A 12518-nucleotide genomic window follows, 5' to 3' on the forward strand; every position below is an offset into this window, starting at 1 on the left:
TTGGTATATTTCATATCGATCACATCATTTTCAAATACACTTCAAATTTAAAATTTGACATTTACATATAACTAAATGTCCATTACAAACTTTGAATTAAGTAATGACAGTCTTTGCAAATTAAATAAATATCAAAGTTTTTAAGCACTTGTTAATAATGCTCGCAATTCAAACCAAACTCTGAACCCGGCTTACCAAATGGGATACCACTTTCGTGGTAAAAACAAAATTATTTCTTGATCCGATTACTTTGACCAATAATCGAATCCAAGCAAATGGACCATGCCAAATGCATTTGTAGGGTTATATTTATAAAAAAACCTAAGAAAGTCTTGGTTCATACTAATTTACGTAATTGATTGGTTTTCATTCTTGTATTGGTCCTCTGCTTCTTATTACTTTAACCCGGAGTGGTGTAGAGGGTAGAGACTCATCAGTGTAGCTAATCAAGAATAGGATGTACAAGTTGCTTATAACTCAAATAAATCCCCCAAAAATTTGGTAGTTAAACATATTTAAATTTTACTTCATTATTCTATACCTTCATTAGTCATGTATTATCTTGTTGTTGTTACCGCATGCACAACTTAGCACCAAAAGAACATTTAGGTTTGAGCTTGTTCAGAAGTGACCCAAAAGTCAAGCTCCATCTTGCAATGCTGCCAGTTGTACAAAGGGGGTATCCATGGATTAACAAAAAAGTGAAGGCGAATTTGGGGAGAATTTTTTTATAACTAATATAAGCTTCGAAAACTTATTCTACAGACTTGCAGGAATCACCTCACATTTCTCTTGGTTACAATCATGAAAACAATTCTTAAGAAATAAAATTAAAAGAAAATATATCTTCCAATTCTTGAGCACTAGTCCTTGAGTCATTTTCCCTTTTTTAAACAGGAATTTCACAATAGAGCAAAAAGGGAGATTCTTCACTCCAAACGTAATCATATCCACAGCTAAGTATGGTAAAGAGTCCTATAGAGAAAATTTATCTTGTAAATTTAATGTATACTATTTTTTCGATTCATTCCTTGACAAAAAAAAATTCTCGAACACTAGTCTTTTGCTTACTTTCCTTTTCTTACATATGAATTTTACACAGACCAAAAGGGAGACTCTTCGCTCTGAAATAAAGCATATAACCACAGATAAGAAAAAGTATGGTATGGAAGTGCTTTCCTCATCCTTAAGAAAGCTTTGTCATTGTATACACGCAAAGGAACAAGCAAAATGAAGAAAAAGGTAAATATTCATATAATCTAAAGTATTGTCCAATTCCCAAAACAATGCATTTGTAGCCCCCACATCTTTCTGTATATATATAGGTGCAAGTAAAATCATATTGAATTAGAATTGTTGGAGATCCCCAGCATTCAATCATGGCAACTGAAAGGCACAAAGCCTGTTGCTCCTCTGCTCATACTCAATCTAGCCATGCACGCATATATATATATATATATATATATATATATATAGTGTTTGCAACTTGCAACCATAATGACAAATATCGCAAGATTTATTTAAATCTCGCGAGAAATTGCCTGAAAGTTTAAAACAGCAATTTTTCGTGAGATTTTCAAAATACTACGAGATTTATGAAAAAACATAAATACCGTGATTTAAATGCGATATTTACATTTTAAATGGCTATTTATCATGATTTAAACGGGATATTAATATATTTTATTATAAAAATTCATTTTTAGATTTTTTTAATTTATTTTTTATTGCCGAGATTTTGCTGAAAAAAATGTGAGATTTATGATTTTTTTTCAATTTCTCGCAAGTTTTTGAAAAACGAGAAATTGCCGATAAAAACTTTTGTCACTATGCTTGCAACCATTCTTATAAAGGTCAATTTTCAGCTTTTGTGTGCACGACGTTCACTGCATGTACCTCCGTTATTTTTTTTTTTGTCAGAATGGACATGCGATTAACATATACCTGCCCTCCATTCGGATGAAAAAACTAATGCGATGAGTGTCAAGCACACAAAAGTTAAAAAATGACCTTTAGAGTGTTTTTTTTAAGGCAAACTGGGATTAGGCCTTACCAGTTATACAATGACACCATTGGGATTCGAACTTACAACTTCCCAACAAAAGTTGACGTGCTCTAGCTGCTCCAACCAGACAAGCGGAACCCCCCCTTGGTAACATTTAGAGTTGTTGCGACGGCCACTCTGCTAAAGCCCAATTGGAGAAAACTTATGTAAAAAAGAGAGGTTTATTTTTGACACCAAGTGAGCCGGTAGATCATTGAAAACCAGTTACAAATGTCATCAAAATATCAATGACAACAAATCTTATGATATTTTGAAGAATCTTGTTTTGGGGAAAATCTCGAGAAAATGTCACATAATATATAAGAAAACATAATGTGCATAATACAATTAAAAGTATAAATCATATTGAAGATTCTGCAAAAGTTGTGTTTTTATCAATTAATAATCTCGAGAAAATGTCACATAATATATAAGAAAACATAATGTGCATTTTGAGAAATCATGCAATATATAAAAAAAAAATGTGCATTTTGAGAAATCGTTGTAAAAATATAAGCAAGCATTAAAATATAATATAAAAATGTTCATACTAGGAAAAGCTGTTAAATAAAGAGGCGTTTTGTCATGTTAATTAAATTAATACCATGACGAAAGTGGTAATATTTCACTTCTACTGTTTGGACCTGTGACTGTCCAACCTCATTCACATGATATCGTTCTATAAAGAATGAGGACAATGGGTTATAGAAACGTGTGAAACTCAACCCTTACTGGGTGGCTTGACTCAAAACATAACCATAAAATGATGGAAAATTTTGAATTTTGAAATCGAGTGAACATATGAGAAAATGCTTTTATAGGCTAAAAATGACCCTGATATAATTCGATCCATATCCCGTATTGGATCCTTATGTATAAACCTCTAATTATGGTTTATCGACTTTTTTTTTATTTATAATGGTTACCCCAGTAAAGATCATTTCTTTCGATTTTTGCGATTTTATGTAGTGCACTCAATCATCCTCATAAAAAACAGTAAAAGTACAGTTTGAACTGTTAATAATGAAGGTTACAATTGTAATTTGGCTTGTTATTTAACATGAGGTATAGAAAAAACAGAAGGTCATATTTGTAATTTAGGGCAAATGGTTGGCTGAACAATGAAAGGGTTGGTTGGTGGTCTTTTTTCCACCACGTTATTGACTTATGGGACAAGACAACCATGCCTTGTGTGAATGCAAGTCCAATCTTATGGGCAACAAATGTTTCAACATGCTCCTTATTTTCGAGAGGGTGGTGTATGTTCGCCCCCGATGATTCACTGAATCCCACGTCTGTGTTCGGGGCTTTGAATGAGCACCACGTATACAAGCACATGGGGCTTGTATTCCCGTGTATGTTGACATAACTTTGCATCGGACTCTGGTGTTGTTGCAAAGACTTAAGTACCCTTTCTTGCTATTCTTCTCATAAAGTGATGGTTTGAGAAAATGACAAAAATGCCCTTCATTCAAAAAAGAAAAAACAAACAGTTCAAAAAAAGGACAAACATGTCCTCCATCCAGAAAGTCGAGGATGATGTTGACTCTTCAAAGTCTTCTTCTTTTTCTGTTCAAAAAAAGGACAAACATGTCTTCTTCTTCTTTCTCCGTAAAACACTGTAAAACCCTCTCTCTCTAGAGAAGAAATCAAGGGAAACAAAGAGTTCTTCCTGGAGAAGGCCATGAACATCAACCCTCTCACTCTCTCTCCCTTCTCTCTCTACTTCTGTGCACATCCAACATACGATCCTACATTGCTCCATCGTCATCTTCTTCTTCTTCCTTCTTCGTAAAACACTGTAAAACCCTCTCTCTCTCTAGAGAAGAAATCAAGGGAGGTAAAGGGTTCCTCCTGAAGAAGGCCATGAACACCAACTGTCTCACTCTCTCTCCCTTCTCTCTCTACTTATGTGCCTGATTTAGAGTTTTTGCCCTTACAGGAGGGGGGTCCGGGGGTTCATCCCAGCGTGGGTAGCATCATTCAACTAAATGAGTTGTAGATCCTGATTCAGAGTTTTTACCCTTATAGAAGAGGGGTCTGGGGGCTCCTCCCAACGTGGGTAGCATCATTCAGCTTAAAGAGTTGTTGAGTCTGATTCAAAGTTTTTACCCTTACAGAAAAGGGGGGTCTGAGGGCTCCTCCCAGCGTGGGTAGCATCATTCAACTTGATGAGTTGTGGAGTCTGATTCAAAGTTTTTACCCATTCATATTTTAAGGCATTAGATCTCATGTTTGAACATCCACGCATGTGCAGTTTGCTTTCATCATGTTCAGTTGCTTTTTAGATTATACTTTGAATTCTGGTGCATTTTAGATCTATCAATTTGTATGTAACCAGAGCTCATTTTAATCTAAATTTTTTACTGCAACTTCATGCATATGTCTTCATGCTCTCCACCAAAACTCAGATCATTCTGAGTTTGTTTAGCTCACTTTAAAAATCGAGATTCAAAACCTGTTATTTTGCACTGTCAGGATTTTAGCAGAATCAGGACCAACTTGCGAGAGTGATTTCTCCCTAACCAGAGATGATCTTTCCAATCCGTAAAAAGGGTTGTTTTCTAAATTGAATCTAGTTTGTTCATACCAAATTTCAGCGATTTCTATGGTGTTTTCATACCAGTTTTGGGTCAAAAACCATAACCTTGTCACCCTGTGTCATTTTAACGGCTCAGATTTTGATCCATTTTGTTTGAATTTTATTTTCCTAATGGGAGATCATTTTTCATATCTGTAAAATGGGTTCTCTTCGTTTATGTGTCTAGTTCATCTCTGTAAATTTTCAAAATTTTTCATGGTCAATTACTATTTTATTTTGATTAGATATCAGAACCTTGTATCCAGATTTTATAAATGTTCTGATTTTGGCGCCTATATCATGACTGTTGTAGCACTTCTTGAACAAATCGTTATTTGATTGGCAATATTCTTCAGCAAATTGTTGTTATAATTTTTTTGAGTCTCTAATGAGTTCCTACCATGATTTGTAGTATTTTTGGGTCTCCAACAAGCCTCACAATGATTTATAGTGTTGTCCGGTCTTTTAACTATGATTTATAGTGCTTTGGGGTCTCCAACGAGCCCCTCAACGATTTGTAGTATTTTTTGGTCTTTTAACTGTGATTTATAGTGTTTTCGGGTCTCTAACGAGACCCACAGCGATTTATAGTGTTGCTGGACCTCGCTATAGCGATTTGTAGTGTTTCTCGCTAAACACTACAGCGATTTGTGATACAAATCGCTATCCGAATCAGGACCAACTTGTCAGAGCCCTATCTCCTTAACCAAAGATCGGATTTCAAATCTGTAAAAAGTGGTGTCTTTGTTATGACGTCTAGTTTGTTCCTGTAAATTTTCAGCAATTTTTATGGTCATTTGGTACCCCATTTGGATCTAAAACCAGATCCCTATCAGTTTGCCTTATTTGAGTGACATAGGTTTTTATTTCATTTTGTAAGAGTCATATCTCTCAAATGGAAGATCATTTTTTAAATCCGTAAAAAGGGTTTTTTTCCTCTATGTGTCTAGTTTATATCTGGAAAGTTTTATAATTTTTTATGCACATTTGATATTTCAAACCTGTTAAAAACCGAGACATGTTATAAAATGTTATAAAACTTAAAAAGTTTGAAACTTCCTCTATGTGTCTCGATTTTTAACAGGTTTGAAATATCAAATGAGCATAAAAAGTTATAAAACTTTCCATATATAAACTAGACACATAGAGGAAGAAAACCCTTTTTACGGATTTGGAAAATGATCTTCCGTTGGGGAGATATGACTCTTACAAAATGAAATAAAAACCTATGTCACTCAAATAAGGCAGACTGATAGGGGTTTGGTTTTAGATCCAAATGGGGTATCAAATGACCATAGAAATCGCTAAAAATTTACAAAAATAAACTAGACTTCATAATGAAGACACCACTTGTTACGGATTTGAAATCCGATCTCTGGTTAAGGAGATATGGCCCTGACAAGTTGGTCCTGATTCGGATAGCGATTTGTATCACAAATCGCTGTAGTGTTTAGCGAGAAACACTACAAATCGCTATAGCGAGGTCCAACAACACTATAAATCGCTGTGGGTCTCGTTAGAGACCCGAAAACACTATAAATCATAGTTAAAAGACCGAAAAACACTACAAATCGTTGTGGGGCTCGTTGGAGACCCCAAAGCACTATAAATCATAGTTAAAAGACCGAACAACACTATAAATCATTGTGAGGCTCGTTGGAGACCCAAAAATACTACAAATCATAGTAGGAACTCATTAGAGACTCAAAAAAATCATAACAACAATTTGCTGAAGAATATTGTCAATCGAATAACGATTTGTTCAAGAAGTGCTACAACAGTCATGATATGGGGGCCAAAATCAGAACATTTATAAAATCTGGATACAAGGTTCTGATATTTAATCAAAATAAAATAGTAATTGACCATGAAAAATTTTGAAAATTTACAGAGATGAACTAGACACATAAACGAAGAGAACCCATTTTACAGATATGAAAAATGATCTCCCATTAGGAAAATAAAATTCAAACAAAATGGATCAAAATCTGAGCCGTTAAAATGATACAGGGTGACAAGGTTATGGTTTTTGACCCGAAACTGGTATGAAAACACCATAGAAATCCATGAAATTTGGTATGAACAAACTAGATTCAATTTAAAAAACAACCTATTTTACGGATCGGAAAGATCATCTCTGGTTAGGGAGAAATCACTTTCGCAAGTTGGTCCTGATTCTGCTAAAATCCTGATGGTGCAAAATAACAGGTTTTGAATCTCGATTTTTAAAGTAGATCAAACAAACTCAGAATGATCTGATTTTTTGTGGAGAGCATGAAGACATATGCATGAAGTTTCAGTAAAAAATTCAGATTAAAATGAGCTTTGGTTACATACAAATTGATAGATCTAAAATGCACCAGAATTCAAAGTATAATCTAGAAAGCAACTGAACATGATGAAAGCAAACTGCACATGCGTGGATGTTCAAAAATGAGATCTAATGCCTTAAAATATGAATGGGTAAAAACTTTGAATCAGACTCCACAACTCTTCAAGTTGAATGATGCTACCCACGCTGGGAGGAGCCCCCAAACCCCCCTCCTGTAAGGGCAAAAACTCTAAATGAGGCTCCACAACTCATCAAGTTGAACGATGCTACAGTTAGTGTGCAGGTCAGTTGGTGTTTGATGGAGAAATGTTGGATCGTTTGTTGGATGTGCACAGAAGTAGAGAGAGAAGGGAGAGAGAGTGAGATGAGGTTTTACCCCTCTCTTGTAAGGGTAAAAACTCTGAATCGGGATCTACAACTCATTTAGTTGAATGATGATACCCACGCTGGGAGGAGCCCCCAAACCCTCCTCCTGTAAGGGTAAAAACTCTGAATCAGGCTCCACAAGAGTCAATGTACAGGTCAGTCGGTGCTTGATGGAGCAATGTATGATCTTCTAATGGATGTGCACAGAAGCAGAAATAGAAGGGAGAGAGAGAGTGGGAGGGTTGATGTTCATGGCCTCCTCCAGGGGAGATTTCTTTCTCGGATAATCCTGCAGTACAGAGACTGGGTCTTAAATAATCATCTTCGGGGCACTTAAGTCTTTACAACCCCTCCTTTTCAAGAACCGTCATTTTTTTTGCACCAATGGAAGAGAGGGTACTTAAGTCTTTGCAATCGCATCAAACTCCAACGCTAATTAATGCTGACAAACATGGGGATACGAGATGCACATGCTTACATACGTGGTGCTCTTTGGGACCCCGATCATGAGATGTAGCTACCCCCCCTGTTCGGGGGACAAGACAAGTGGGATCCAATGAGCGTTAGCACACCATGTGAAAGCCGAGTCACCATTTTTTACTTTGTCCAACACCCACCAAACTAGATTCTAGACTGATGCAGGTTTTTGGCGTTAACATAAGCTTGATCTAGGGAAGAAGAGTCAGTTGGAAGCAGTCGCTTGTGAGTAGCAGAGATGGCTGATCCGGCTGTTGGATACCTAATCCTGAAGTTGGACGCCTTGTTGGTGAGTGAGTGGCGGTTGCAAAGAGGAGTTGGGCATCAAGTGCAAGAGTTGAAAGAAGAATTAGAGAGTATGGAAGCTTTTCTGAAAGATGCAGATGCAAAGAGAGACATCGACGAGAGAATCAGGACATGGGTGAAACAAGTAAGACGTGCTGCATACGATATTGAGGATGTTATTGACGAGTTCATGCTTGGATCTTACCAAGGTGGTGGTCTTAAGGGTTTCCTTAGCAAGAGCACTCACAAAATTAGGCAATTAAAAGCACGTCGTGACCTTGCGAAGAAGATACAGAACATCCGAAAGAGGATCAATGAAATTTCACAAAGGAAAGACAGGTATGACCTTCAAAGGACTACTCTAGATAATAATAGTTCATATACTACAAATCAAACATGGAGGGATGGTGATGCATATCTTATGGAGCAGCATGATTTTGTGGGGTTTCAAAAGGACGTGGATTCCTTGATTACAAAGTTGGTGAATGAAGAAGTGGGAGGTGAAGTTCCAAAGCTTATGTCCATTATAGTAGCAGGGATGGGAGGATCCGGGAAGACCACCCTCGTAACCAAAGTTTATAATGACCCGAAAGTGAAGAAACATTTCGATTGTTGCGCTTGCGTATCTGTATCCCAAAGTTTTGATACAAGGGATCTTCTAAAACGTATGCTCAAAGAGTTATGTGGAAAGCAGGATCAGGAGAAGATGAATGAAACTGATATGAAAAAAGAAGTGAGAGGCTACTTGGAGGGAAAAAGATACATGCTTGTATTGGACGATGTTTGGGATGCAAAGGCTTGGAATCGAGTCAAAGCCGCATTGCCCATGAATTTTAATGGAAGTACTATCGTGGTTACGACTCGCATAGAAAGCGTAGCTTCTGCACTGGAATCTGTTGATGTCTCAAGTTTTGTTCATCGGATGAAACCTCTACCCCATGATGAAGCATTGACCTTGTTTAGTAGGAAAGCATTTAGAGGGAGTTCTTTGGAAACCTCTGTTCCGCAAGAACTACAGCCCGTGTGTGATGATATGCTTAAGAAATGTGAAGGTTTGCCACTTGCCATTGCAGTATTGGGAGGTGTTATCTCTAAGAAGGAGAGAACACAGTCGGAGTGGAAAAACGTGCATGACAGCCTTGGGTGGTATTTGAGCAACGGTTCTACATCTAAAAATGTGAGAAGTATCCTAAAGTTGAGCTACAGTGAGTTGCCTAAACATCTCAAATCCTGCTTTCTCTATTGTGCTTTGTTCCCTGAAGATCATAAGATTATAAGTGTAAAACTCATCAGACTTTGGATAGCAGAAGGATTCATAGAAGAAAGAAGATCCGGCATGCTAGCCGAGGAGGTAGGAAAGGACTACCTCATGCAGCTAATTGACAGGAGCATGCTATTGGTTTCAGAAACAGACGATAGGGGTAGAGTATGCATTTGTCGAATGCATGACCTTATGCGAGACCTAGCCATTGAGGAGTCAAAAGAAGCAGAGTTTTGCCTTGCGTTCAATGCAAAAACCACAAAGATTGTTGAGAAGTGCCGACGCTTATCCGTCATCACAGAGGATGCCGAACATGCTGAGTTTGTATCAAGCAATGTAAGAATGTCGTACCTTCGCTCCCTTCTTACTTTTCATTGCTCGACGCTACCACGGTCCTTTGTTAGGGCATTTTCAAATTTTAAATTGCTAAGGGTGTTAGATTTGAAGGGGGCCAATCTCAAAAGGCTTCCCAGTCAAGTGGGAGAAATGTTTCATTTGAGGTTCTTGAGTTTAAGTCATAACTGGGAACTAACAAAATTCCCTGGGTCGATTCGAAGGCTTAAGAACCTACAAACGTTAGATGTGAGTTTCACTAATATTACTAGTATCTCTAAAGGGATTTACAAAATGAAAAGCTTGCGCCATTTGGAGGCTGGTAATTTCATTCAAGGTGCCAAACTATCCGAGGGAATCGGCAATTTGAGATGCCTACACACCTTGAGGGATATAAGCGGTTCAAGGAAAAAAATCATTCAAGAGATTGGAAACCTAACTGCACTCAGAAACCTTGGAATAATAGATGTTCATGGGGAACACAACGATGAGCTTTGTACTTCCATTCAAAAGATGGCATGCCTCTCAGAGTTGCTTGTTGCTTTCAATAAGAATGATGGTGTTCAAGTACCCTCATTATTTTCACCTCCTCTACAACACCTTGAGACCCTTCAGCTCAGAGGGGGTTTAGAGAAGTTACCGACTGGGGTTGAATACCTACCTAACCTCACCGTCTTAATGTTATGGGAAACCAGGTTGAGTGAAAACCCATTTTCGGTCCTCCAATTGTGTCCACGTTTGGTACGACTTATGATTAGGGGAGCTTATTGTGGACATAAATTAGAATGTGAGGATAAGGGGTTTCCCAAGCTTAAGCACCTACACTTGCGTAGTTTGAACAATTTGGAAAGCGTGGTGTTGCCGGAGGGTGCAATGCCAAACCTTATGGAGCTAAACATCGATAGCTGCCACAAGCTAAATACAGTGCCTCATGGAGTTCAATACCTCACCAACCTCCAAAAGTTGTCCTATTCGAACATGTCAGCTGAATTCACACAAAGGTTGAGTCAAGATGAAGGCGAAGATCGCTCCCTAGTTCAACACATTCCCTTCATTGAAGAAAGACCATAGTGAACAATGACTATTGGACGAAAAATAGAGATGATGCAGCTTTTGCTTTTTAAAGTAAGTCTCTGTACAGATTTAACTTTTCTTGCTTTTCCATCTACTTTTAATTTGTTGTCCATTTATTTATTTATTTTTTGTTTTTTTATTTTTCTCTCCAGGAGTGCATATTGGCAAAAATCCGTAACCACTTGCACTTTCTTTATAAGAGTACCACTTTGAATGTATTTATCGTCGGTTGATGCTGCACTCTGGCTTAGGTGGTTGTTCCTTTGGTGATGGCACAATGGGAAAGAAAGGAAGGAAAAAAAATTTACACTCATAGATTTCACATGCACCACAATTCCAATATGGCATCATTACTTTTGACTTTTTATGCTTTCGTTGTTATTATCTGTTTGCTTTTCTTTTCTTTTTTTCCTTTTTTAGATCCATGCTTTGGTGTTGTACTGCTCTTGTACATTGTGTTGAATGCGATTTCTGTTGTGATTTGGAGCGATTCATGTTTGGCTTTTCTTTGTCAATTCCTGTCCTTTTCAATTTTTGCCACCATATATAAGGATACCACAAACTTTCATATATACTTGTTGAGCAAATGGTAGTTGGCAAATTTGGCTAATGCAGAACCATCAAAGCATTGCCGCAATAAGTCTGAATGCGGTTTGAAAAACCACTGATCCCCCTCTCCCCTATACGAAGTGTCTTTTCCCATTCCTTTCAGTGGAGGACATTTCATATGAACTCAGGAGCCTTGCAGAAAATCTTGGGGTGCTATGCACTGCCACCTAGACCAAGGTAGTGTTCGTGTCCCCCCAATTTTCTTTGGAGATGTTTGTTTCAATCAATTGGGAAAAACAACAATTTTTATGCGAAAACTACTTCCCTTTTCATGCAACAATCAGGAGTAGGGCTGGTAAACGAGGTGAACGAGACGAGCTTGAAGTGTTCAAGCTTGGCTCATTTCAAGTTTGTCTCATTCATGTGGCAAGCCAAGCCGAGTTCGAGTACATAATCAGACCAAATTAAACGAGCAGAGTTCGAGCTGGCTTTTTTATAAGAAAAATACATTGTTTTAGAGCATGAAGAAAGTGGATTACAAAATGCATGCAAAATATAAAATATATTTCTTACTACCTAACGAGCCTATATGAGTAGAGTTGGGCCAAGTATCTACTGTTCATATTCAGCTTTGCCCAGCCTATTTTACAAGTTGAAACGAGCCGAACATGAGCAGAGCCATGAGAAGTTCTGCTTGTTTCTCTGCCCGAATCAGCATGGCACATTTGGAGAAAGTGAAAAAGTGATTTGATTTTCATATGAAAATAAACACTTTCTTATGTAACATTAAATCTGAACCAAACATAGGATCTAGGAGAAAATAAACCACGACCAAATTTTGAAAGAGGTGGTGTTGCCCAATGGTGCAATGCTAAACCTTTAGAAGCTAGAGATCGATGGTTGCCAGCAGTTAAGTAGCTTGCCACAAGGAATTCAATACCTGACCAACCTCCAACAGCTCTCTTCATCACATGCCAACTGAGTTCGTGCAAAGGTTGAGGAAAGATGAAGGCGAAAACGACTCCCTAGTTCAACACATTCCCTTAATCACTTGTGGATCCAGTTTGGGTGACGAAGAATAAAACATGATGAACGCTGGGCAGGTTTCTGTTATCTGGAAATCCCTGCACACTCAACTCGTCATGCTTCTGTGCACCATTAATATATTGCCCATTTACTTCTTTTGCTTCTTTTCATTTTCTATCTGGGACTACTT

At 37.6% G+C, this 12518-nt stretch overlaps 1 protein-coding gene across 1 annotated transcript; it reads left to right on the forward strand.

Annotated features, from left to right (window-relative positions):
* Positions 1–1087: 1087 nt before the first annotated feature.
* On the forward strand, positions 1088–10750 carry LOC149812849 (putative disease resistance RPP13-like protein 3). Its single transcript, XM_089992309.1, has 3 exons — positions 1088–1148; positions 6319–6335; positions 8075–10750. Exons 1-3 carry the CDS (start codon positions 1088–1090, stop codon positions 10748–10750), a joined length of 2754 nt encoding a protein of 917 aa, XP_089848435.1.
* The last annotated feature ends 1768 nt before the right edge of the window (positions 10751–12518 follow it).

Source organism: Nuphar pumila, chromosome 16, assembly GCF_984573655.1.
Source record: "Nuphar pumila chromosome 16, dmNupPumi1.hap1.1, whole genome shotgun sequence".
In the NCBI taxonomy this organism is placed as follows: domain Eukaryota; kingdom Viridiplantae; phylum Streptophyta; class Magnoliopsida; order Nymphaeales; family Nymphaeaceae; genus Nuphar; species Nuphar pumila.

Excerpts from the sequence above, each read along its gene's own strand:
- LOC149812849 (XM_089992309.1), top strand. The coding sequence starts at position 1,088 with ATGAATTTTACACAGACCAAAAGGGAGACTCTTCGCTCTGAAATAAAG.